Source organism: Orbicella franksi, chromosome 8 (assembly GCF_964199315.1).
Source record: "Orbicella franksi chromosome 8, jaOrbFran1.1, whole genome shotgun sequence".
In the NCBI taxonomy this organism is placed as follows: domain Eukaryota; kingdom Metazoa; phylum Cnidaria; class Anthozoa; order Scleractinia; family Merulinidae; genus Orbicella; species Orbicella franksi.
The window spans coordinates 4,797,903-4,822,857 of record NC_138152.1 but is presented as its reverse complement, the minus strand read 5'-3'; the positions used below and the strand labels follow the sequence as shown (position 1 = coordinate 4,822,857).

The following is a 24,955-nucleotide window of genomic DNA, read 5'->3' as shown; positions in this document are numbered from 1 at the left end:
GTAATACGAGTTGGGAGAATACTCGTAAAGATCACAAACAAACCGGGGAGGAGTTGCGGAAGATTCCATTTGAGTCATATCTTAAAATTAAACATTACTGGTTAGTTATTCCGGTTTGAAATTAAAAAGCCGGCTTTAATTTACGTTTTAGTGTGGAAAAAGGAGCTTCTCGATAACAATGACATCACGATAATTATTTGATTTCCCTGCCCAACTTTTCCCAACTTTTCCCAACTTTTCCCAACTTTTTCTCAAACACAAATCCAAAATGACCTGTGATTGTGGCGCTTTAAAATTTCTCCGGCTTAGTGTTGACGGGACTGAAACTTCAACGTGTTCAAATCACTACCAATGCGATTATCTTCGCGAAACTAAGACAAATAAAGATATCCCACCAATGGTTGAAACACTCTTTTATTAAAGTATCTTGAAGAATATTTGGAATAAATATACAATACATTTTAACGTTACATTTTAAACAAGTCTCAGACAGCTCTAAATATACCACGCGCCTCTTGAAAACTAACGAATATTCCCTTTGCAATATTTGGACAAACACTTCCTGCAGAATACCTCTGAAAACATTCCAACAGCTCAATGAAATCTTCACCTTCCAACATCCTTTCCGTGGGTTGCGTTTTTCTTGTTTCTTTACGACTTCTTTTTCTTTCAAGAAACTTTTCTGGCTCCTGAAAAGTAATATTTTAAGCCAGTAAGACAACGGAAGGAGGATACGGCTGGGCATGAAACAAAAATGAATATCAATCAAAATAAGTTGGTTATTATAATAGTGATTCAAACAAACCTTGTCAGTTATTTCGTCCTGCAGGAAGTAGCTGGTCATATGTGGGTTGAAGTAGCTGGCAAGAGAGGCTACGCTGGACTCGGTGTGTAAGAACTGATCACACTTGGCTAACAGCAGAATATCCATCAGCACTTGAGTACCAATTTCCCGCTCATATGGGTCAGTGGCAAATTTAAACCCATGAGGAGGGATTTGATCGTGGTATCTTTTGGCCCGAACAGCGTCCGAGAAAACAACCTTGATATAAACAAACATAATTGAATAAGTAAATAAAATATAAAAATACGCAGATTATCTGTGAACTGACAGCCATCCAAAAGCTTAAGCTAAGTATCTGATAATAATTTTCATTTAATATTTTGGGGAAAATCAAAATCTTAACTATCTGACGGTTCTGACCTGATATATGATATACTAAAGCTACAAAAATAGTTAATATTTCGTGACCAAAATTCATTTTTTCACAAAGTTATTTGAGAAACCGTTTTTTTCTCAACAAACCTATTGACAATTCATCAAGTTTGAACAAGGGAAATCATGGCCATCATAGTTGCTGGATATCTGACCTTAATTAGCGTAGATTTTTACGATTTTATAATTATTTCTCCGTTTTCTCGTTAGTTTCAGCTTCGATTGAGAAGATATATCTAAGAAGAAAGTGTTTGACCACATTTCCACCTGCGCGTTGTATTTTCAACTCTCTTCTTGTTGTTTGGAAAGGTGGTCAAACATGGTCTTTCGTGTTTGATATATTACATAAGGTTTCGATTATAGTCTTACAAAAAAGTTTTCGACTGGTGTTCGTATTTAGTTGAGACTCCTGTGCGAACTCAAGAAGGAAAGAATCCTTCAACTAATTGGGGACACCTAAAAGAATAAAATGTAAGCAAGCATTGAAGAACTACCGCTCACCGATCCAGAACTACAATGACGATAATTAAACAACACGCAGCAGCTGTCAAAAGTGAGAGACGTTACTCGACCCTCTCATTACTGTTTGGTTTGTCTTATGTATTGTTCAGTAATCATAATGGAGGCTTATTGCTTGGAAACACTAATGAAATACTGCGACTCGTTTCAGTAACGCTGTAGACACCACTGCATTGCTGCACTGATCTGGGGGAGAGCGCTCTTATATGGATGATATCAACAAGTGCGGCCCCAAAGGGTATTGATTTCTTTTAGCCGTTTTGGTTAGAAATAGGGCATCAATTTTGGCCACTTTGGTCTTAAATAGGGCATGGTTTTTGCACTCCGGTCTTGAACAGTGGGTACTTTTTTCAGAAGAAGCTAGTTTTTCATCATTATCGATAAGACCATCAACAAAAGCCCATCACAATGCCTTAAACATCGGTCTGAGCTCGGAAACTAATTATAAGACAGGTCTTGAATAGGGTATCGAATTTTTGAAAAATTTTTGAAAATTGCAGATTTTGGTCTTTGAAAATAAGGTAAGGGTTTTCGGTAGCGGGCCGCACACCCCCACCCAATCTTTCTGGGTTGGGGTCAAGGGTATAATTCCCCCGGGGGACAATAATAAAGAAGAGCACTGTCGGGGAAAGTAAAACTTACCGTTTCTTTTCCAAAATAAATCACAAACTTCTTTATAACTTCATAGTTGTCACTTGCAATGAAAATCTTCCTTGGTCGCGACAACGTCTCCAGAATTGACTGAGCTTTCTTAACCCAACTCATCAAAGATGGCAGCCTTTTCTCGCTTGTTTCCATCCAATGATCTGTTCCTCGAACGTGAACTCCTAAAACAGTGAACCCTGCCAGATATTGCTGATAAAACATCTCTACTTTCTCCTTTATTCTAGAGTTAGGTTTAACGTACTGATGAATCAGGTTACTAACTCGTAATCTTTCCTGTGTAGTTATAATTTTGCTGTCTTCATATCCCTTAACATCTGACCGGTTCTTAAAACTGTTGTCTATTATTGTCGGGGAATCGTCGAGCGTCAAGGGACAGAAAACATTTTCGACTTCCGACTCTAAACCACGATTAACAGGTTCAAAATACCAGTCCCACGAATTCACTCTTGGATCTTTCGAACAACCTGAGCGGCAAGCCCTCCAGAACACAGTTGGTCGGTTAATTCCCAAAGCACGACAAAACAAGATGTGATCCAAAGTGTAAAGAAGAAATGCTGCAAAGCCGGCATTTCCACACTCTGTAATCCCAGGATCAACAACACAAGCCGCGGAGCCCGTGGATTTACCGCGGTTTTTCCTCGTTGCAGCAAGAACACCATCGGATTTAACGAGAGCGTTTTCCAAATGTTGAGCTGTAAATAAAATCGTGTTGATGCCAGTTGTTTTCGATGGTGAAACGGCCAAATCTTGCATCTTTTCCTCAAAAGATATCGATTGGTTATATTTAAACATGAACCAAACAGAAAGAAGAAATGCTAAAGATGCAAGATACAGTAGAGAAATAAAACAAAAAATGTTTAGGCGCTTGACGGATTGAAGACGCACCATGACTGCTATATCAGTGTGTGATGCAAAAAAAAAATTGTCCTTTTTATTTTAATTCAAGCCACAAAATGTAAATTGCCGGATCCTATGATGTCTCGGATCATTGTTTGAGCGTAGACAAGAGAATTTAATTAAGAGCTCCATAACGGGGAACGAGAGTTTATTTTAATATAATAACATTGCGTCTTACAGTTAAAGAAAAACTAGGAAATTTAGTCATATACAAGCACATAACTAACGAGTCTTTTTTTTTAATTGAATGTGGGGGCTCTGTTCAAATAATTTGATCAAGATGAACCACTGAATACATTACCATGACTTGCAAAAGATTTCGGACGGTTACGTTTTATGACCTTTTATCGCATTACGGACACTTTGTTCAAACTACCAAAGGTAAATATTTGCGCCCACAAAACACGAATTAGACTGAAACAACATCTGTGAAAATGATGGTTTAACTGCGCCCTCATTGTTTTACAGACACACCGACGAGAAAATAACACAAATCTTATCGTCTCAAGCAGTGTCTCAACTAGAGTTCGCTCCATAAAGTAAACTAAGAGTTTTGAAGCTACTTAAACGTTTTAAGCTGAAGTGTAAATATTACGGACTTTTAAAATTTTGGACGCTTAAAAGTCTCGGACGGTTTTGCTTCCGAAAACGTTTTGTGTCCGAACTTAAAATCGTCCGAACTTTTTTGCAAGTGATGTAACTGGCCTCCGTAGCTCAGTGGTTAGAGCACTGGTCTCGTAAACCAGGGGTCAAGAGTTCAAATCTCTTCGGGGGCTGTGACACCTTTTTCAACATTTTTCAAGTTTACTGAAGTTGTATATCTTGTACGTGCAGTGACGTTCATCATTTTTCCTTCGTCATTTATTTTTTACGAGGTTTAATTTCACGTTAAGGAGTAAATAAAAGCTCCACTCTATCAGTTGTGCTGGTAGAAACGAATTTGGAAGATGTACACAAGAAAAGCGGGTTTAATTCAAAGCGCTAACTCTCTATGTAACAACTATAATTTATATTTCAATGATTTTCGTTCTGGCAGTACTGAACTAGAAAAACACCTAAGAATCAGTGATCTATGCCAACTAAATGAAATCGAAAATTACTTCTTGAAGGTTATACGCTGTTTCCTTTTTGTATAGTTGTTACAGTCGATCCTCCACTAACGGCCACCTCTGTACAGCAGCCACCTCTCCACAACGGCAACGGCCACTAAAACGCGTCCCAGCTACCAACTCCCCCCCCCCCCCCGCCCCCACCCGACAACGGGCGGTTAATCAACGACAGACGAACAGTGTATATAAAACCACGCTTTTGAATCGAGGTCACCAAACTTGCTTTTGTTTTATTGTGTTATTTTTAGCGGAGCAGGGCCGCCAAGCGGAGCACCATAACTATAGGAAGAGGGACACATGAAAACATAGAAATAGGGAACCATGCAACTCTCTTTTTTCTAGCCATGTTGACCATGAAACCGGCTAGCTGCATGTATCGCCGGCGCGTGCGCCCAACGACGAAAAACGAAGATCGATGTCTCGCAACATGGCGGCCATACTCTAGCTAACACCAAATCTTGTTTTACAATGTACATCACATCCATGAGGGTGTAGAACAGCAAAAAAAAGAAAACTCCAAACTTGCCCAAATGCCCCAAGTTTAATGTATTTCTTTTTAGGTGTTAAAAGTTGCCAAAAAGTTGCCGAGCAACTTGTGGCAAGCCCTATCTGCACTGGAAATAAGCCATGCCTTAACATGCTTGAGCTCTTTCGCTTACTCCGTCGTGCGAGACGCGAAACAAAACCGCAAGAGAAAAATGGCCGCGCGATTTTCTTTCGCGTCACGCACGACGGACTAAGCGAAAGAGGGACTACTCGTACTCTACCATCGTCCGGATAAATAAATCATTTTCTTTGTACTTACAGCTTAGATCAATCGAGATCCCAGAGTCTCTGTAGCTCGGTAAGGGGCTACCCGTGATGGTTACCATAGTTACATATGGATTGAGAAGAAGACTCTTCGACAGATTCAATGAAAATGAACTCAGGACGGAATTGTTACCTCGACTCTGTTCGCAGCATTCATTTTCACCAAACAATGAAATATGAAAATACCATTTGGATCACGGGCCTCCATCCCCTTAGTAACAATCTCTTGGCGACGATTTGGCGACTTACTCCCAAAAATCCAAACTTGCCCAAATGCCTCAGGTATAATGTATTTCTTTTAGGTGTTTAATTAGGTTGCTTTGTATTAGTTCCCATTGGGATAATTAGACCTTTATATACCACTCCTTGTGAATATCACACCACGTGACGCCGACCAGTTTACTCGAGGCTGATTTTTCCTTATTGTACATATCGTAGTTTAAAATAGCGAGTAACTTTTTCCTTTATTCTCTTGGTTGTAACCTGTATTCAGCGTGGCTCAGATTCTTGTTAGTAAACTCGATTATTGCTGGCGGCTCCCTCCGCTATTTCTTGTATCATTTGTCTCCTTTACTTATAATAGAAATGTTTTCTATTCGGCTGAGCGAAGAACAATAGAACAACCCATCTACTTCAATGACATCCTGGTTCCTAGAGCCACTCGTCCCTCAAAGCAGGCGGGGCCTTGGCACGAGGAAAGGGTGGGTCTGGAGACACGTAATTTGATTGGCTACATTTTGTACTGAGATTTTTACTCAGTTAAGTCTGAATCAACGTGTGTTTCTTTAACGAATATAGCCACTTGTTTATCTCTTCCTAGAATCTAGAGACCTTCAGGAAAAGTAAAACTGGCTTACGGAGAGATTTTGAAAGCCTCTTCTGGCCAGAATTTTACCATTGTCATAAATTCCCGTTGTTAAAATCTGTTAGTGTTTGTTGGTGCTCTGTTCAAATAGTTTTATCAAGATGAACCACTGGATACATTACCGTGACATGCAAAACATTTCGGACGTTTACGTTTTATGACCTTTTATAACATTACGGACACTTTGTTGAAACTACCTAAGGTAAATATTTGCGACAACAAAACACGAATTAGACCGCGAACTGCACCCTCGATGTTTTACAGATACACCGACGAGAAAATAACACAAATTCTATCAAGTCTCAAGCAGTGTCTCAACTAGAGTTCACTCCATAAAGTAAACTAAGAGTTTTGAAGCTGCTTAAAAGTTTTATGCTGAAGTGTAAATATTACGGACTCTTAAAATTTTTGACGCTTAAAACTCTCGGACGGTTTTGCTTCCGGAAACGTTTTGTGTCCGAACTTAGAATTGTCCGAACTTTTTTGCAAGTGATGTAACTGGCCTCCGTAGCTCAGTGGTTAGAGCACTGGTCTCGTAAACCAGGGGTCAAGAGTTCAAATCTCTTCGAGGGCTGTGACACCTTTTTCAACATTTTTCAAGTTTACTGAAGTTGTATATCTTGTACATACAGTCACGTTGACCATTTTTCCTTCGTCATTTATTTTTTACTTGATTTAATTTCACGTTAAGGAGTAAATAAAAACTCCACTTTATCAGTTGTGCTGGTAGAAACGAATTTGGAAGATGTCCACGAGAAAAGCGGGTTTAATTCAAAGCGCTAACTCTCTATGTAACAACTATAATTTATATTTGAATGATTTTCATTCTGGCAGTACTGAACTAGAAAAACACCTAAGAATCAGTGATCTATGCCAACTAAATGAAATCGAAAATTACTTCTTGAAGGTTATACGCTGTTTCCTTTTTGTATAGTTGTTACAGTCGATCCTCCACTAACGGCCACCTCTGTACAGCAGCCACCTCTCCACAACGGCAACGGCCACTAAAACGCGTCCCAGCTACCAACTCCCCCCCCCCCCCCGCCCCCACCCGACAACGGGCGGTTAATCAACGACAGACGAACAGTGTATATAAAACCACGCTTTTGAATCGAGGTCACCAAACTTGCTTTTGTTTTATTGTGTTATTTTTAGCGGAGCAGGGCCGCCAAGCGGAGCACCATAACTATAGGAAGAGGGACACATGAAAACATAGAAATAGGGAACCATGCAACTCTCTTTTTTCTAGCCATGTTGACCATGAAACCGGCTAGCTGCATGTATCGCCGGCGCGTGCGCCCAACGACGAAAAACGAAGATCGATGTCTCGCAACATGGCGGCCATACTCTAGCTAACACCAAATCTTGTTTTACAATGTACATCACATCCATGAGGGTGTAGAACAGCAAAAAAAAGAAAACTCCAAACTTGCCCAAATGCCCCAAGTTTAATGTATTTCTTTTTAGGTGTTAAAAGTTGCCAAAAAGTTGCCGAGCAACTTGTGGCAAGCCCTATCTGCACTGGAAATAAGCCATGCCTTAACATGCTTGAGCTCTTTCGCTTACTCCGTCGTGCGAGACGCGAAACAAAACCGCAAGAGAAAAATGGCTGCGCGATTTTCTTTCGCGTCACGCACGACGGACTAAGCGAAAGAGGGACTACTCGTACTCTACCATCGTCCGGATAAATAAATCATTTTCTTTGTACTTACAGCTTAGATCAATCGAGATCCCAGAGTCTCTGTAGCTCGGTAAGGGGCTACCCGTGATGGTTACCATAGTTACATATGGATTGAGAAGAAGACTCTTCGACAGATTCAATGAAAATGAACTCAGGACGGAATTGTTACCTCGACTCTGTTCGCAGCATTCATTTTCACCAAACAATGAAATATGAAAATACCATTTGGATCACGGGCCTCCATCCCCTCAGTAACAATCTCTTGGCGACGATTTGGCGACTTACTCCCAAAAATCCAAACTTGCCCAAATGCCTCAGGTATAATGTATTTCTTTTAGGTGTTTAATTAGGTTGCTTTGTATTAGTTCCCATTGGGATAATTAGACCTTTATATACCACTCCTTGTGAATATCACACCACGTGACGCCGACCAGTTTACTCGAGGCTGATTTTTCCTTATTGTACATATCGTAGTTTAAAATAGCGAGTAACTTTTTCCTTTATTCTCTTGGTTGTAACCTGTATTCAGCGTGGCTCAGATTCTTGTTAGTAAACTCGCTTATTGCTGGCGGCTCCCTCCACTATTTCTTGTATCATTTGTCTCCTTTACTTATAATAGAAATGTTTTCTATTCGGCTGAGCGAAGAACAATAGAACAACCCATCTACTTCAATGACATCCTGGTTCCTAGAGCCACTCGTCCCTTAAAGCAGGCGGGGCCTTGGCACGAGGAAAGGGTGGGTCTGGAGACACGTAATTTGATTTGCTACATTTTGTACTGAGATTTTTACTCAGTTAAGTCTGAATCAACGTGTGTTTCTTTACCGAATATATCCACTTGTTTATCTCTTCCTAGAATCTAGAGACCCTCAGGAAAAGTAAAACTGGCTTACGGAGAGATTTTGAAAGCCTCTTCTGGCCAGAATTTTACCATTGTCATAAATTCCCGTTGTTAAAATCTGTTAGTGTTTGTTGGTGCTCTGTTCAAATAGTTTTATCAAGATGAACCACTGGATACATTACCGTGACATGCAAAACATTTCGGACGTTTACGTTTTATGACCTTTTATAACATTACGGACACTTTGTTGAAACTACCTAAGGTAAATATTTGCGACAACAAAACACGAATTAGACTGCGAACTGCATTCTCAATGTTTTACACATATACCGACGAGAAAATAACACAAATTCTATCAAGTCTCAAGCAGTGTCTCAACTAGAGTTCGCTCCATAAAGTAAACTAAGAGTTTTGAAGCTGCTTAAAAGTTTTATGCTGAAGTGTAAATATTACGGACTCTTAAAATTTTTGACGCTTAAAACTCTCGGACGGTTTTGCTTCCGGAAACGTTTTGTGTCCGAACTTAGAATTGTCCGAACTTTTTTGCAAGTGATGTAACTGGCCTCCGTAGCTCAGTGGTTAGAGCACTGGTCTCGTAAACCAGGGGTCAAGAGTTCAAATCTCTTCGAGGGCTGTGACACCTTTTTCAACATTTTTCAAGTTTACTGAAGTTGTATATCTTGTACATACAGTCACGTTGACCATTTTTCCTTCGTCATTTATTTTTTACGAGGTTTAATTTCACGTTCAGGAGTAAATAAAAACTCCACTTTATCAGTTGTGCTGGTAGAAACGAATTTGGAAGATGTCCACGAGAAAAGCGGGTTTAATTCAAAGCGCTAACTCTCTATGTAACAACTATAATTTATATTTGAATGATTTTCATTCTGGCAGTACTGAACTAGAAAAACACCTAAGAATCAGTGATCTATGCCAACTAAATGAAATCGAAAATTACTTCTTGAAGGTTATACGCTGTTTCCTTTTTGTATAGTTGTTACAGTCGATCCTCCACTAACGGCCACCTCTGTACAGCGGCCACCTCTCCACAACGGCAACGGCCACTAAAACGCGTCCCAGCTACCAACTCCCCCCCCCCCCCGCCCCCACCCGACAACGGGCGGTTAATCAACGACAGACGAACAGTGTATACAAAACCACGCTTTTGAATTGAGGTCACCAAACTTGCTTTTGTTTTATTGTGTTATTTTTAGCGGAGCAGGGCCGCCAAGCGGAGCACCATAACTATAGGAAGAGGGGCACATGAAAGCATAGAAATAGGGAACCACTGCAACTCTCTTTTTTCATGGTCAACATGGCTAGCTGCATGTATCCCGGGCACGTGCGCCCAACGACGAAAAACGATGCCGCGAAACATGGCGGTCATACTACAGCTAATACCAAGTCTTGTTTTACAGCGTATATCTTTAGTATTGGACGTACAGGAGGGTGTAGAACAGCCAATCAAGGGAGGCGAATTTTGCTCACGTGGACATCTCAAGCGGCTTGATAAAATGGCTAGTTCCGGCTCTGCGCAGTTGTCAAGGATAATTGAGAATTTGAACTAAGGGTGCTGTAATTTAAGGCACGCATTGCCGTGAAAAAGCCAACTGTTGGCCTATCATATATTTTAAAGGGCGTACCTCCCGGTTTGTTCGTCTTGAAAAGTTTAGCTTCAATTTATCAAGTTAGTCGCTTGTAATCCGTGTTAATCTTCTCCTTAACCATCCTTTTTCTTTTATGGTTTATTATTAACTCTTTGGTGTTTTTCTATCTTAGTAAACTACGTTTTGCAGGTTATCTTCAAGTTAAAGGTAATTTTATACTTGGCCAAAATAACTCAAAATACCGTGACTAAGCTCCTTTCAAAAAACACTTATCATAAAGTAAGGAGGAAATTGATTACAACAAACTTTCAAGTCACCCTGAAATGTTGTTCTTTTGTTTATTTTATAGTATTTACAAATTTACAATAGCCGCTACTAAATTTTGCACGTCATTACCTAACTACTGAGCGTTTAACCGACGCATGCGCAGCCCTTTCGAAATAAGCGACGCTCAATCCCTGAGTAAGTGGAGGCTCAATGGCCTCATGGTTAGTACGCTCGTCTCCGGATCGAGCGGTCCGGGTTCAAGCCCTGGCCGGGGACATTGTGTTGTGTTCTTAGGCAAGACACTTTACTCTCACAGTGCCTCCCTCCACTCAAGTGTATAATTGGGTACCAGCAAATGTAATGCTGGGGATAACCCTGCGATGGACTAGCATCCCATCCAGGGGGGAGAAAAAATACCCCTAGTCGCTTCATGCTACAGAAACTGGAGATAAGCGCCAGCTTGATGGGCCACTTGGCTCGTATGCAGACTTTACCTTACGAGGTCGTTATATTCGAAACTTTAATGCATTTTGCCTATATACAGCTACTTCGAAGAACACTAGGCTAGAACTAAATTGAAACATTTCTGATATGGTATTTACAGTCAAAATAACGAGTGGAAAGCAGTAATAAATCAATTTTTGTTACATCGTTTGTTTAACAACAGAAAGCTCAGGGATCTAAAGGCAACTACTGACCAATCAGAACTCATATTTTCGAACTAAACGATCCCAAAAATCCTTGCGCGTGAAGCTGATGCTCAGACTACCCACGTGTCTCTGGGAGTGATGAGATGTTGAAACAATGCTATGTAAATTATTGGAGATACCACAAATCTACATCTACGTTAGGGAAGGGGGGGGGGGACGTCCTGCGAAGGGATATACCCATCACTGCAAGACTAAAGGGTAAAAAAAGTGGGAAGAGACAAAATAAAAACCTAGTACATACATACTTAGATAGAAACCTAGAATCACAATTCTAATCTATTAAGTGTCTCATTAAATTGTAGAAATTTTACTACATGTATGTCTAAACCATTGCTGGGCGATGAGTTCTTTTCAATGAGTTTCTTTAAGCTTCAGTGTTAGTAAGACACGTATAGTATCTGCTCCAAACATCGGCACCACCATAGGTTTTAAACAATGTATACTCCAGGTCCTTGTGAGACTTGTTTTTCAGGGACGACTGGTTTTTCCTTCAGCATTTTGACAATAGCTTCAAGACTCATAGCCATTCTTAAGTCACCATCAACCTTTAATGTACCTTGCATATAAGCATCAAAAGCCGTTGTCTGTCCATAAAATATCTGCTGCATGTCATCCACACTCATTGTAAGTACTACATCTGGATTATCTACTGGTTTGTCAGTATATATTTTTCCATGTCCACCTCTGAGATCCAGATACCATGTCCCTCCATTTTCACCAAGGATGTTGAATTGAAACATGCCACCAATCTCCTGAACAAGGCTCTCACTTAGGACACTGCTGACCAACTTTACCAGCTGCTCAGGAGTAAGTAGGCTGGCGCCAGTTTCTCCATTTCCAGAGCAAGAAGAAGCCACTGACAGATCAGCAGGGGTGGGAAGGGTGGGTCCACTGCGGATGTTACCACCTCCCATTGCTACAAGCATAAGAAGACCAAAGTCTTCTCAGTTTTGATAATATTACAAAGAGGAGTGATCAGCTACAACATCTGCACATTTTTTTTACTGCTCTTAAAAACAGAGCTGTTTGTTCTGGGCTTTTAATTTCATTATTGCAGTAAATGGAGCCTTCATTCTAGGTTGACCTCTCAAAACAACAGTCTCAGTTCTCCAGCTTTGAATCCCATCCTCTGGAGATGCATCATGCAGTTGGTGACAAATGAAACTTGAGATGTCACACTTAAGAAACAAGATGCAATATGTGGTACATGTAACCTATTTCTGAACCTCTAATCTCAAAAGTTTACTTTCACGAGTCCTTTAACGTCGTAAGGAAATCGGTTGAGTTAATTGTGTTAACTTCTATCTGCTTGTTAATCTAGCCCTAGGGGGGGGGGGGGGGCCTCCCACATAAAAAGGATGAGGCTGCTCATCAGAAATTTCAAAAACAAGCCCTAAGAGGTACCAAGATCCTGGTTTATGGGCAGGGCCTCAAATTTTTTTCACCCTTAAGAGGTACCAATTCTAAGACAACACATTTATCTCCTGTCTTATTTTTTGGGGCTCAATACCCTAAAAGGTACTGCAAAAGCTCAGGCTGCCGTGGACCTTTTGAGGTTGAACACCCTAAAAGGTACCAAAACTATTTTTTACTCCCAAAAAGGTACAATAAGCACCCCCGTTCTATTCATATGGGAGTGCTCCCCTTGATTTTACACTGGACATACCTGACAACATGCCAGCCATACCAGGATTAGCAAAGGTCATATTTCCAAGGTTCAAACCCTGTGATCCTCCACCAAATAAAGCGGACAGAGCGCCCACAACCTCATCAGCTTCCTTCAACACTCTGACCTCTGACCTGTGACATCAAAATAATAAAACTATTGATAAGGAACATTTACGACGATACATATTGGGTTCCAAGACACTGTTCACAAAGTATGCCTATCAATGACAGTGTACACATGTATACAAAACATGTAAATGTGAAAGTACTAAACAATTTACATTTGATCTACAAGCCATACAAGCTACTATCATGTACATACATATGTGTACGCAGTAATAAGAAAATACAGACTGTACTTACATTTCTATTCTAGTTATCTCCACACCCCAAATGGCTGCAGCTGCATTAACAACATCCTACATGTATTCAGTTCAACAAATCAAGAGTCACTGTGTTAAATTAATGACAGATGATCAAGTTTGATGAAGCATTACTCCTTATTGTCACATGCTAGCTGGATTACCTGTGATCATATCACTCAGGTCACAGAATAGATAGTGGGTAGTGTAGTCAATCAGAGAATGGCATTCGTTATAAAACGCTAGTAGATTCATACTAAAATTGAATTGAAATGTGTAACTACCTGAACTTGTTTGTTGATAAATTTCCTATCGTGCTGAACTTCTAGAAGCTTTCTGGAAGCCAGAGAACTAACAAGTGTTGTTTGGGCCAGCATTCGCAAGGAATGATTAAGGTCCTGGACTGATGTTTTGGACAAAACTGCATCTTTGATACAGAATTGTACCTCTGCACCAACTGATGCAAGCCCTCCATCACTGGTACGTATCTTGGAAGAAATAATGATTCAAAATGTTAGCAGATCTACGGCTTCAATGCTACTGTTGTTGACCATTATGCTTTGACAGTTTGATAATAGTCATCGGTTCAAATCACATCGAGACTGACAAGGCACTCTTCTGAGCTTTAGCTGAAACATCACTGTTTGAAAGTTGTTGTCAAAACTGCAAAGATATTCAGCTGCTGAACAGCCAAGTATGCTGAAACATTGTGATCTGTCCGTGTTAAGCAACCAAGATTCATGGACATTTTAGTCACAGGATTTTCAAATATCAAGTTCAATATTTTTGATATTATATTCCCTGGTATACCATGAGAGAACAATGCATAATTATTATTTTACACCATGCCATAGGAAATACAATGGCCACCATGATCAATGCGACGTATGCATGGCATGTGACTGGAAGGTCAGATGAAATACCATCAAATATGCAATGGCTTTCCTGTATTCTGGTTGGCTGTATTTTCTATGGCATGGTATAAATGATTGTACCCATTTTTAGTAATACATGTACCTGTTGTGGTGGTACACTGAATGCTTTTGCTCTTGTGTCCACTCTAGTCCACACATCAATACATGGGTTAATGAACACCACTCCTAAATGAGATAGAATTTACAACATTTGCTTGTATCATTAATCATTAACTTCATCAGTCAAAACAAATGACCTACATTTTAGTTCTAATAAGGGTCTGGATTCTAATTTTCAATTTCCTATGACTTGGTTTCTGTAGCATGAAGTGACTAGGCGTATTTCTACTCCCCCCCCCCCCCCCCTGGATAGGATGCTAGTCCATCGCAGGGTTACTCCCAGCATTGAGTTCTCCAGTACCCATTTATACACCTGGGTGGAGAGAGGCACTGTGAGAGTAAAGTGTCTTGCCCAAGAACACAACACAATGTCCCCAGCCAGGGCTCGAACCCCAACTGCTTGATCCAGAGATGAGCGCACTAGCCATGAGGCCACCGTGCCTCTCACATCTAATCTACATGTACCCATCATTAATTTTGCATATTTCATGAAATATTTACCTAAAAATTATATTGTTATAGTTGTCCTTTGATGAAAAAATGAGATTTAAATTTAGACTTTCACAATATGGCTTGATTCAGAATTTAGAACAAACTACCTTCACTTAATGTAAAAATCACAAATTATTACATATCATAAATTATTACAAATCATTTAGAATTCAGAAATAAATGGATACTATGATTATTCACTAACTAACCTGGTCCCTTTGGAGGCAACAGTTTTCCCAGTCTAAAGATGACAGCTTTCTCATAATCCTTTATCACCTGAGTATATCATGTCAAGGTAGATAAATTTTTTTATCAAAAATCATTCAGTAATTTTTTTACAAATATAATTTCCTTGCCTGACTAAATTTAAGCTGTAAATATGTAATTGTTTTGTTATGGAGGATAAATGTTTTTTGTAAGCAAAAGTCCTTCATACATGTATTTTGTTTATTCTACAATTTCGAGCATGCTCCGTAGTTGTGTGTTGAACCACAATTGTAAGCAGGCGTTTGTTGTAAGATATAAATACTTCTAGTCAAACAGCTTCTATTGGCTTCCCTTCGCTGAAGGTCAAGCGCATTTAAATCTATTCTAACAGCCGAAAGGCTGTAGTGTTGGGTTGCCATATAACGACATGACCTTTGAAAGGCAGTCTCCTCTTTTTTTTCGCCGATTTGACAGAATTTATCGATGTCTATTAGAAGTACCGTAGATGTAAAGCTTATTTTAGACTTAGCTTACCTTTAGACAGAAAAATAGTGATATGGGAAACGTGAAAAGGAGAAGAATCGAAGACAAGAATGAAACGAAACATTCCACGATATTCCACTCTGATGGTTTCTCTAGAATATAAAGAAGGAAAATGTGATAATAAGTAGAGCTTTGAGGATTTGAAAGGTTTGAACTTGAGCTGAAATCTGTGAATAAGCTGTAAGTCGTTTGAAAATTGCACCTGCTTTGTCGCTTCCATCGTAATACACTGCTACCTGATGCTCTGGCAATCGGCTGTAAGTGAACGCCTTCGCCATAGAGACCTCAGAAGATTTTAAACTATTTCTTTCACCCTGTAAATCTGCACAACACAAACAGGCACCACACTGACACTTGCATTCTCGTGTTTCTCAGCAGTTTCTTCCGATTTGTCTGATTTTCTAATCAACAGCAATGTAGTCAGCGGTCATCCACTAAATCCAAAATGGCGGCGCCAGTCTGTCTTTTGGGGCGCAGATTTTACACGTTGAGATCTAGTCCTATTTTACTCCTTTCACGGAGTTTTGCCGCTAAAAGACATCGGAGAAAACGAATACTTGCGCCATACGAAAGTCTCAAGCTCCAAGATAACAACGTTTATTTACTGAGTGATAGAGACCCCCCGAAGCACACCTTCAGTGAAGCCTTGAGTGCTCTACGCGCGTATAATATTTCATTGAGCGGGATTACAGACCAGATTGTAGAGCTTCACCTCAGAGTTGACATGGGAGAAAAGAAGGTTAGTAATCTGTAAGGAGGGCTACATACTGATTGCAAATATCCCATTCAATTAATACTTTTTGGCCCTTCATGTGGTAACTTAAAACTGAACAACTACATGTTTAGTTACTATTGGTTTCCAAAAGTACCTGTCAGGGTTGAAGTTAGCTTGTGAAAAGATGTCAGTCAATCAGTCAGTCAGCATCAGTCATCGTTCGCCAGTTGGCGTGTCGGTTGGTCGGCCGGTCAGCCGGTCAGTCGGTCGGCCAGTCAGTCAATCAGTCAGCTGGTCAGTCAGTCAGTCAGTGGTGTGTAAAATTTGCAGACTGCACAATTTTCAACTAATATCATTTATCATTTCCATTGTCGATAGCTAATGGTAAAGTTGCTAACTGAGTGCTATTCAGGCTGGAGTGACATTCAGGCTAACCAGACTGCTATTTAGGCCTTAATGTAGTCTGCAGTTGGCAGTCTACAAATATCATAAGCCAGTCAGTTGGTCGGTTGATCAGTTTTTCAGTCAAACTGGTAATCAGTAAGGTAATCAACCAATCAACTGCCTGATCAATTGTTTATTTTGTTTGTCAACTTTCAGGTAGGATCACGCAAGTTTAAGGAGATTTATATCGCAAGACTGTTTTGATTTACTTTATGACTGTTTTTAATTAGTTTTGCAGATTAAGTCACATGAAGGTGCAGTCTTATTTATTATTTATTCAATTTTGCTCTTGTATTTTTCTTTGTTTTATCGAATTCAATGACATTGAAAAGGATACTGTATGTCTTGGGAAAAAGTAATAGTACCTACTCATTTCTTGTGTTTTCCAAAGTTCTACCCAGTAAGTCACCATTTCTGTGTTAGGGTATTTCTACACAAACACCCCTATACTATAAAAAAAATTTCTATTTACGAGGCTAAAAATGTTAAAAGTAAAAAAAACATGGAACGTTTTTGACACTAGGTCATCTTTAGGTCATCTAAGTCATCCAGGTCATCTTACTTACCCTAGTGTCGAAAACGTTTGGTGTTTTTTACTTTTAACTTTTTTTAGCCTTGTAAATAGAAATTATGTTAGAATCAAAGCAAATATTATGGACGTATCTATACTATTGTGCCACTAGAAGCTACTAGAAGGTGATTCATTCAATACAATGCATTCTGGTTACATTTTACAGAAGAGCAAGCTCAATCCTTTCCATGGTCTTATGTTGCTTCCTAAACCTTATGGAGTGGAAAGAAAGGTTCTTGTTTTTGCTAAGGTAAAAGGCTGTAATGTATACAGTAAAAGGTGTATTTTTATATAGACACGAGTGTTTTATGGGAAAATTATATGCCACTTGTTAAGTTTATACAAAACTACATCCACGACCCGAGAAGCATATTTTCCATATCCTCACTAGTAAGGACATGCAAATCCTTGTAATTTTGCAAGTTTTTAAACTGCCTTAAAATCTCTGCCTTTCAGTTTAAGGGCCTAGAATGTTCCATTCTTCCTCATATTTTACCCCACTTTCTATGTCCGATAGTTATATGCCAGTAGCTTCCTTTTGTAGTCACTGTGATCAATAAAGGAAAAGGTTTCTGCTGGGCAGAGCTTCCTCACTCCCATACAAAACTGTATAATATTATTTTTACAATATTCAAATCATCATTAAATCTCAACCTTGCATACATGTATGTATGGCATTGGTCTAAAAATAGCTGTTCTGGCTATTTAAAACATGCTCTTTCCAGTTCTAAATAATTCGTTTAACTGTAGCTAAAAGTTTAGGAATTATCAGTCATGTGACCAACTGTTGTAAAAAGCCGATTTGGTGCTTTAAACCTTCTGTTAATTACTAGGATGAAGCTGCTGAGGCTGCAAGGAATGCTGGGGGAAATATTGTAGGTGGAGAGGAACTCATTAAAAAGGTACTTTATGTGTTTGCTCTGCATGCAGTTTATGTGTAAATGGTATAAGAAAGAAAAGAAATAACAAGTAATTTTTTGTGGCATTCTTTTTGGTTAGTATTAACGAACCATTTTACTCCCACAAAAGATGGAAATATTATATATGTATATATCATATTGCTTTTCTCCTCTGGAACCATTGCAGCAATTAACAAAAGTTTCCACAATGTGGAGGGTAAGATTTTGAAGAACATCTGAAAGGGTAACAACAAACTCAAAGTTTACGAGAACAAGGAACAGTATAATTTTCTTTTATTTGTTGGTCTGATGAAGTTTATTTCATTCCAAAACATTTTTAAACTATTTAGCTTGTTATTACGTTTGTTGTTGTGGTTGTTGTTGTTGTTGCTGTTGTTGTTGTTTTTTCAAAAATATATAATTTACCTATTTTTTTAAATATGGAATAAACATTGCACAGTTGTACTGTACATGTATATGACTTTATTATTGAATCAAGGTTGCTACTGGGGAAGTGACAGACTTTGATCAGTGTCTCTGCACCCTGGAATTTCTGGACAAAATGAAACCGTTACAGCAAATACTTAAAGAAAAGATGCCAACAACTCGAAGAGGTAACATGTCCAGTGAACACAAATTTAACACGTCATTAGCAGTTATGGGATTTGGTTTATTAGCACCCAATGACATTAACAAGTCCAGCACAAAGTTCTCATGTAAACCATTCCATTCTGTGATAGCCAAGTACCGGTACATGCAGGGCTTGATAAAAGTGTCGTGGAGTCGTCTGGGACAAGGAGATCTTCCCGTTTGGCAAGTAACTTTTCATTCTCACTTGCCTGATGGACAAAGGCCCAGCCAAGTGTTCTGCCAACTAAATATGAAAACAGTCACCTCAAAAACAGATCTGTCGAGGGCAAGCAAAATCTGAGAGCTGCAGGTTCAAAGGGCAAGATGGAATTCAAGTTTTTTTTTTAACCCTGACATGAAAAATAAAGTTTCTAGAAACTAGACAACATTGTTAAAACTGGAAACGGAGGATTACTATGGAGGCGGAACTTTGAGCTGTATAATCTAACTGAGAGTAGGCTAACAGCAGCTTGTAAGGACTAACAGGAGAGGAGACCTTGTTGATGGACTGTATTACTTACACGATGCACACTGGGGGAACAAACTACATGGGGAGAAACTGTCTTAAATGCTCGCGTCCCGGGCCCAAACTCGAGAGTCTGCTTGCAGGCTCTATTTCATGAAGTTGCTGTCTGTTTCAGGTACTGCATCTGATGACATTGCCTCCGCCATCGAAACATACAAAAAGGGTCATCCATACAAGTGTGACAAGGATGGAATCATCGATATTGGAGTAGGAAAGGTAGCTTTGCAAGTTTAAATTTGTTTTGCTTTTTTTAATTGGAAAATTATTATGCTTTTGACTGTGCTTTTATTTTCCAGCTCAGCTTTACTGATTCAGAAGTAAGAACAAACACTGCAGCAGTGTTATCTGCTATTTCCACACACAGGATATCTACCAAAGGTATCTAGTTAGTGACAAGTCTGTATACAAGCCAAGTGGCCCATCAGGCCGGTGCTTATCCTGGTTTCTGTGACATGAAGCGACTAGGAGTGTTTCTTCTCCTCCCTGAATAGGATGCTGGTCCATCGCAGGGTTACCCCCAGCAGTAAATTCTCCGGGACCCAATTATACACCTGGGTGGAGAGAGGCAATGTTAGAGTAAAGAATCTTGCCCAAGAACACACTGTAACACTATGTCCCCAGCCAGGGCTTGAACCCAGACTGCTCGATCCGGAGACGAGGCACTAACCATGAGGCCACCACGCCGCAACCTCTGGCCGAACCCAATTTCCTGAGCATGCGTAGGGTATTCATTTCTTATTTTGAGCCAATCACATTTGTCAGGTTTGACAGGACGTTGGGGAATCTCAGACTTCCGGTGTTGGATATACCCAGAGGTTGTGAATCTTGGTGCTGATCAAACAGATCGTGGCCTCTTGGGACGAGAATGCAAATAAACCTACTTGTGTCCATTTGTGACCCTCCATACGAAAACACGTCTTATCCACAAAAACGATTTTAGGGGATTTTGAGGTCATTCTGAAACCCTTTGGAAACCCTTTGGAAACGCTTTTCAAAAATGCTTTGAAACCCTGCAGAAACCCTTTTGAAACACTTTGAAACCCTTTAGAAACCCTTTAGAAACGCTTTAAAACCGTTTTGAAACCCTTTTGAAACGCCATGAAACCCTTTCGAAACCTTTCGCAAACTCTTTGAAAAGTTCCCGTAGCAAAAATCCGGGAAAAAATTAATCTAAAAATTTAATGTCTTTTTACCAGGTGCATTCTTTCAGAAGCTCGACATTTCATATGCAACTGGTCCCAGATATCCTCTTCAATTGGAGGAGTGGGTTGGGTGATGAACTGGTGATGGGCAGTGTATCAGTGATCACACAAAAACGAAAAATAACGAGAACAGATCCACAAAGCCGTTGGAATGTGAAAGATTCTCCATTAGAGGATGAAGTGAAATGGATTTATTACATGTGGCTGCTGGTTCCTGCTTATTTGTTGCACCAGTTAAATTATGTTTTTCTAACTTCTTCAAATGTATTCATGGCTTCAAAGCAGTGAAGGCAATTTCTACCTGCAAGCTGTTAATGTTACTGTTTTAGAAACATATGAATGGTACACAGTGGCCTCCAATACTCTCTGACAAAGTTGTAACAATTTGGAAGTAACACTCAAACGTACATACTTCGATTCCAAGAAGGTTTAAACGGTACAAACGACTGTGCTATCAAACCATTGGTGGAAGATTGGTGAGGATACAGAGAGACACTGACAGACCTCCTCAGGACATGAAGCCTGCGTGGTTGACCTGTACTCACAACTAATTTTCCAGGCCAAGACTTCGTTCAATGTTGCCTCAAGAACGTGAAGTACCTTGTGCCTTAAGAGAAAAACAACATTGCACAGAGGGGTAGCAAAGTAACAATCAAACAATTTGGTGAAACTTTAGCATAGCTGAGTTCAATTGTAAATAAAAGTATCGAAAACAATGAGCGCAGTGTTTTGTTGGTTATAGCGACGACAGAAGGTGTAGCGTTTATTCTTCGTGTACTTTAAACCTAAATTTTTACCAATTTGCCTGAAGATATTCATGACACTTCAGCTTGTCTTACACAACATACAGACCCACTGAAGGATTTTTATCATGGGTTGCAAATCTTTGAAGACACACAATAGGTTGGAGACATAACGGACAGTTCGATTTTCTCGAGTTTGAAAATAATTTTGTGTATACTAGGCAAAGAATTTTAAACCATACAGTAGCAGTTGTTTGTTTTAAATTGTTTTCAGAAGCAATTAAAATCGGGGGTGCAAAACAGGTTTATGGGTGATGATAAATCAGTACTGATAATTAAGGCTTAAGTGTCTACGAAGCGGACATGTCGTTAAAAACCAATTGTAATATGGCACGTTAATAAGAAAGTCTTCTAAGTTTTCGTTGTGCGCTTTTCAAGATAGACATTTATGAAATTAGCAAACTTTAGATAAATCTTACGGATCTGAAGCCGTAATTTTATTTTAAAAGTAAAGCAGAGAAAGAAATTTGTTTTCCATATGCGAGACTTTGTTTTGCATGGTGAACATTTTCTAGACATAATATTTCCTTTTAATGTATATATAAATTTCCACGTAGGATAAACAATCGATCAACAATATGCAATCTTTGCTCGAGTCGTTTAATGACGCAATAAAACGATGTGTCTCCGGGTTAAATGAATCGAAGCAAGCTATGAGTCACCAAGGGTCTACTCTTGACACCTGCAAAAAAGACGTCATGAAAGATCCCCTAAATTTACGCAAGAACGTACGTTTTTCAGGAAAACTATCAAGTGTCTTTGGAGACTTTTCTCACTCATGTTTAAAATGCCCAACAATAGTTTCGATGTTTATAGCGTTTATTTTCTATACCCGGCTCGGCAATCACGCAGTTTTATTCAGCTGTATAATTACCTGTAGCTATGAACAAACCACCTGTTACGTGTGCAAGGGGTGCGGGATATCAGCAGCAGGTCAGTCGGGCAGCACCGTGAGCCAGTTATTGTTCATTTACCACAACTTCGCAACCATGGACAGAACTCTCAGCTTTGTTATACTTTTGTGTTTTGTGGCGCTATGCCTCGCAAAAAACGTTCACAATTCAGACGAGAACGCTGGCGAGCCAGGCGCAAAGCTGATGATGAAGAGAGGCGCTGCTAAAGACGACGAAGAAGATGCAAAAGTTGAAGTTGTTCAGGATGGAAAAGATGAATCGGCAAAGGAGAAGAAAGCTTCAGATGAACACGAAACGAAAACGAAGGACGACAACGATGAAAAAGACCATGTGAGCAAGAAGAAGAGTGACGATGATGATATGACAGATGACGAGGATGAACACGAGGAAGAAGACGAAGACCAGCACGAAGAAGAAGAAGAGGAAGAAGTAGATCCAAACGCTAAAATCGAAATTCACGATCTCTACACTCCGAAGGACTGCGTGAACAAATCCAAGTCTGGTGATCTCGTCGTGATTCACTACAAAGGCTGGTTGGAGGATGGTACGCTGTTTGACACAACAATCGATCCCAACAAAGGATACATGCCGTTTGAGTTTATGTTGGGAACCGGCACTGTCATCAAAGGATTTGAACGCGGAGTCTTGGACATGTGTAGAGGACAGAAACGAGAAATTGTTATTCCACCTTCGCTAGGTTATGGAAAACGTGGAGCTGGCGAAATACCAGGTACAAAAATGTTAATTAAATCTCTCGCCCTGTCACTTCTTGAAGCAAAGTTTATTGTATTTGTTGTTTAGACTTTTTCATGTAAACCAATTAGTCTCGTAACATTCCAGTAGATGTTGTTTTGAGGTTTTTCCAATTTGTGTTTTGTAATTGACTGAGGTTATCTTTTTCCATGTCTTTTAATTTACTGACTATTTTAGAGTAAATTTGTCACGTAATTCAATGAAAACAAATAGCCTTGCAATTCCGCGGGAATACTGGCTTCCATAAAAAAATTACTTTCACAATGTTTTAAAATTGTTATATTTTCACACATTATCAATAAACTGAGTCCTGATATCAATTTGCAAGTATAGTAAGATTAATGTTTCAAAGGAGTATTTACAAGTTATTTCTCGTTATAACCTACTTCTAGAAAAACTTTTTGTTTCTTTCAAAACAAATTATTTATGAACAGGGTTTCACTACGCGTAGCTGTTTCTTACTGGTCGATTATAGCCCGATTAGTAAATAATTGATGTGTCATAAAGTAGACAAAATAGTTATTGTTCTCGAAAGAGGAGAGCCAATTTTGAAGTTATTTGCATATAGTTGTTCGAAATGTGTACCCTATCCTTGGAACTTTGAATCCTTTGATGACAAAAGATAAAGTCCTTTAGCAATGTCGAAATTAGTCTCCCAGGCTCTCTCTCTCCTAGAGGCTGGGATCGAGGCTGTTTGACTTCAATAGGCCATTCCCGAGTTGCCTCTTGCCTCTTTGTCAAAACGATTCATATGAAAATGAATTTCGCCTACAGGTTCATTTTCATGTAAATCAAATCATTTTCATATGAAAGGTTTTGTACGGAGATTCGCTTTGAAACAGGCACAAGATAACTCGGAAATGACCTATTGCGGAACTTTCATCAGAGCGGTTATATAACTCAGTAATTTGATTTTTATTCAGGAAACACGACCCTTAAGTACGAGCTGGAAATGTTCGATATTCGCCAGCCTCCCCCACAAGCCGACATGTTCTCACACATCGACACCAACGGCGACAAGAAGCTCTCTAAGAAAGAAGTATCAGAATACATGAAGGCCCAGGCTGAAGCTCATGGTATGCCTACTTACGACAAGAAATGGAGGAAACATCACAAAACTGTTGTAGCGAACATCTTTGAGCACGAGGATACCGATGAAGATGGCTCCATCTCTCATGATGAATTCAGCGGTCCAAAGATGATGTACCATGATGAATTTTAGATCGAATGCTTTTCAAAGAGCTTAGCGTCTGAGCGTGGGAACACGCGCGATAGTCTTGCAAGGCCGCTCCACTCACGGGAGAAGTCACGAAGTAGATAACAATAATCACGTATAATTTATTTGAATTAACGCTATTTCCCATCGTGGACAATGATTTAATATAGCACTTTGAACAATTGAGATACTTCTTCAAGTCTTCAATTCTATTGAAAAACTGAAGACACCAAACATCGATTTTTGTTGCTAATATAATTTTTTTGGTAAATTTCTTCCAACGCCTACGGTTGTTATAAACGTTAGTTTTGTTATTTAATTTGAGATCTTACCTACAAAAGTAATTAGCACGCTTGGTAAGGTTAAATAATGTCAAAAATAGTGAGATTTATTCGGTTTTGGTATTAATTTTGAAGTCATATTAACAACAGCTAGATTATGTTTGTATAATAAAGCAAACGATTTATCCTTGACAGTAGTAATACCTTGATCTAGTAAAATCAGTAAAAAAAATCTTTGAGAGAGATACCCCGCCACTTCCCGCATCCCTGGAGGGGAATCTCCTACGGTACTTAGGATAAATGCTTCTTGTTCTTTCAGGATTTTACTCCGTGTTTTGGTTTCATTTCAAATCTTCCCAGTTCTCCCCATTATGGTGTCTACTAAGGCACGTGATCAAAGTAAGCCTAAAATAAGCAAGAATTGGTTGTCAAGAAAATAACCATATTCTGAGGTGATCTATTAATTTTGTTTTAATTTGTATCGCCGGATATAAAACGCACTTTACC

At 39.4% G+C, this 24,955-nt stretch overlaps 4 protein-coding genes and 3 non-coding genes across 8 annotated transcripts; 5 read left to right on the top strand and 2 right to left on the bottom strand.

Annotated features, from left to right (window-relative positions):
• Window positions 1-485: 485 nt before the first annotated feature.
• LOC145495787 (uncharacterized) lies at window positions 486-3,193 on the bottom strand. Its single transcript, XM_081475377.1, has 3 exons — window positions 2,378-3,193; window positions 806-1,042; window positions 486-689 (listed from the first exon to the last, which is right to left on the bottom strand). Exons 1-3 carry the CDS (start codon window positions 3,191-3,193, stop codon window positions 486-488), a joined length of 1,257 nt encoding a protein of 418 aa, XP_081331503.1.
• An 808-nt stretch (window positions 3,194-4,001) lies between these two features.
• Window positions 4,002-4,074, top strand: Trnat-cgu (transfer RNA threonine (anticodon CGU)). Its single transcript has one exon. It is a non-coding gene; the product is annotated as a tRNA-Thr (tRNA).
• Window positions 4,075-6,583: 2,509 nt separating this feature from the next.
• On the top strand, window positions 6,584-6,656 carry Trnat-cgu (transfer RNA threonine (anticodon CGU)). Its single transcript has one exon. It is a non-coding gene; the product is annotated as a tRNA-Thr (tRNA).
• A 2,509-nt stretch (window positions 6,657-9,165) lies between these two features.
• On the top strand, window positions 9,166-9,238 carry Trnat-cgu (transfer RNA threonine (anticodon CGU)). The gene has a single exon. It is a non-coding gene; the product is annotated as a tRNA-Thr (tRNA).
• Window positions 9,239-9,721: 483 nt separating this feature from the next.
• LOC145495011 (stomatin-like protein 1) lies at window positions 9,722-15,782 on the bottom strand. The gene is made up of 8 exons (XM_081474586.1): window positions 15,697-15,782; window positions 15,486-15,586; window positions 14,954-15,020; window positions 14,236-14,318; window positions 13,503-13,706; window positions 13,220-13,275; window positions 12,855-12,988; window positions 9,722-12,104 (listed from the first exon to the last, which is right to left on the bottom strand). Exons 1-8 carry the CDS (start codon window positions 15,770-15,772, stop codon window positions 11,617-11,619), a joined length of 1,209 nt encoding a protein of 402 aa, XP_081330712.1. The 5' UTR covers window positions 15,773-15,782; the 3' UTR covers window positions 9,722-11,616.
• Window positions 15,783-15,938: 156 nt separating this feature from the next.
• On the top strand, window positions 15,939-21,259 carry LOC145495014 (large ribosomal subunit protein uL1-like). 2 transcript variants are annotated; one of them, XM_081474591.1, is made up of 7 exons: window positions 15,939-16,233; window positions 17,391-17,474; window positions 18,058-18,126; window positions 18,623-18,737; window positions 19,395-19,495; window positions 19,576-19,657; window positions 20,476-21,259. In XM_081474591.1, the coding sequence occupies exons 1-7, from the start codon at window positions 15,940-15,942 to the stop codon at window positions 20,553-20,555; spliced, it is 825 nt and encodes a 274-aa protein (XP_081330717.1). In that variant the 5' UTR covers window position 15,939; the 3' UTR covers window positions 20,556-21,259. The 2 variants fall into 2 exon arrangements, with proteins under 2 accessions (XP_081330717.1, XP_081330716.1); XM_081474590.1 differs by lacking the exons at window positions 19,576-19,657; window positions 20,476-21,259 and having other exon boundaries at window positions 18,623-19,482.
• A 520-nt stretch (window positions 21,260-21,779) lies between these two features.
• LOC145495008 (uncharacterized) lies at window positions 21,780-24,638 on the top strand. The gene is made up of 2 exons (XM_081474584.1): window positions 21,780-22,928; window positions 23,875-24,638. The coding sequence occupies exons 1-2, from the start codon at window positions 21,863-21,865 to the stop codon at window positions 24,171-24,173; spliced, it is 1,365 nt and encodes a 454-aa protein (XP_081330710.1). The 5' UTR covers window positions 21,780-21,862; the 3' UTR covers window positions 24,174-24,638.
• Window positions 24,639-24,955: the final 317 nt, after the last annotated feature.

Coding starts and splice junctions, on each gene's coding strand:
- LOC145495787 (XM_081475377.1), bottom strand. CDS start 3,193: ATGTTTAAATATAACCAATCGATATCTTTTGAGGAAAAGATGCAAGAT. Junction 1,043..2,377: donor TTTATTTTGGAAAAGAAACG/GTAAGTTTTACT, acceptor GTTTATATCAAG/GTTGTTTTCTCGGACGCTGT. Junction 690..805: donor AGGACGAAATAACTGACAAG/GTTTGTTTGAAT, acceptor ATTACTTTTCAG/GAGCCAGAAAAGTTTCTTGA.
- LOC145495008 (XM_081474584.1), top strand. CDS start 21,863: ATGCAATCTTTGCTCGAGTCGTTTAATGACGCAATAAAACGATGTGTC. Junction 22,929..23,874: donor TGGAGCTGGCGAAATACCAG/GTACAAAAATGT, acceptor ATTTTTATTCAG/GAAACACGACCCTTAAGTAC.
- LOC145495014 (XM_081474590.1), top strand. CDS start 15,940: ATGGCGGCGCCAGTCTGTCTTTTGGGGCGCAGATTTTACACGTTGAGA. Junction 17,475..18,057: donor AGGTTCTTGTTTTTGCTAAG/GTAAAAGGCTGT, acceptor GTTAATTACTAG/GATGAAGCTGCTGAGGCTGC. Junction 18,127..18,622: donor GAGAGGAACTCATTAAAAAG/GTACTTTATGTG, acceptor TATTGAATCAAG/GTTGCTACTGGGGAAGTGAC.
- LOC145495011 (XM_081474586.1), bottom strand. CDS start 15,772: ATGGCGAAGGCGTTCACTTACAGCCGATTGCCAGAGCATCAGGTAGCA. Junction 14,319..14,953: donor GTTGCCTCCAAAGGGACCAG/GTTAGTTAGTGA, acceptor TATCTCATTTAG/GAGTGGTGTTCATTAACCCA. Junction 12,105..12,854: donor TATGGCTGGCATGTTGTCAG/GTATGTCCAGTG, acceptor TTATGCTTGTAG/CAATGGGAGGTGGTAACATC.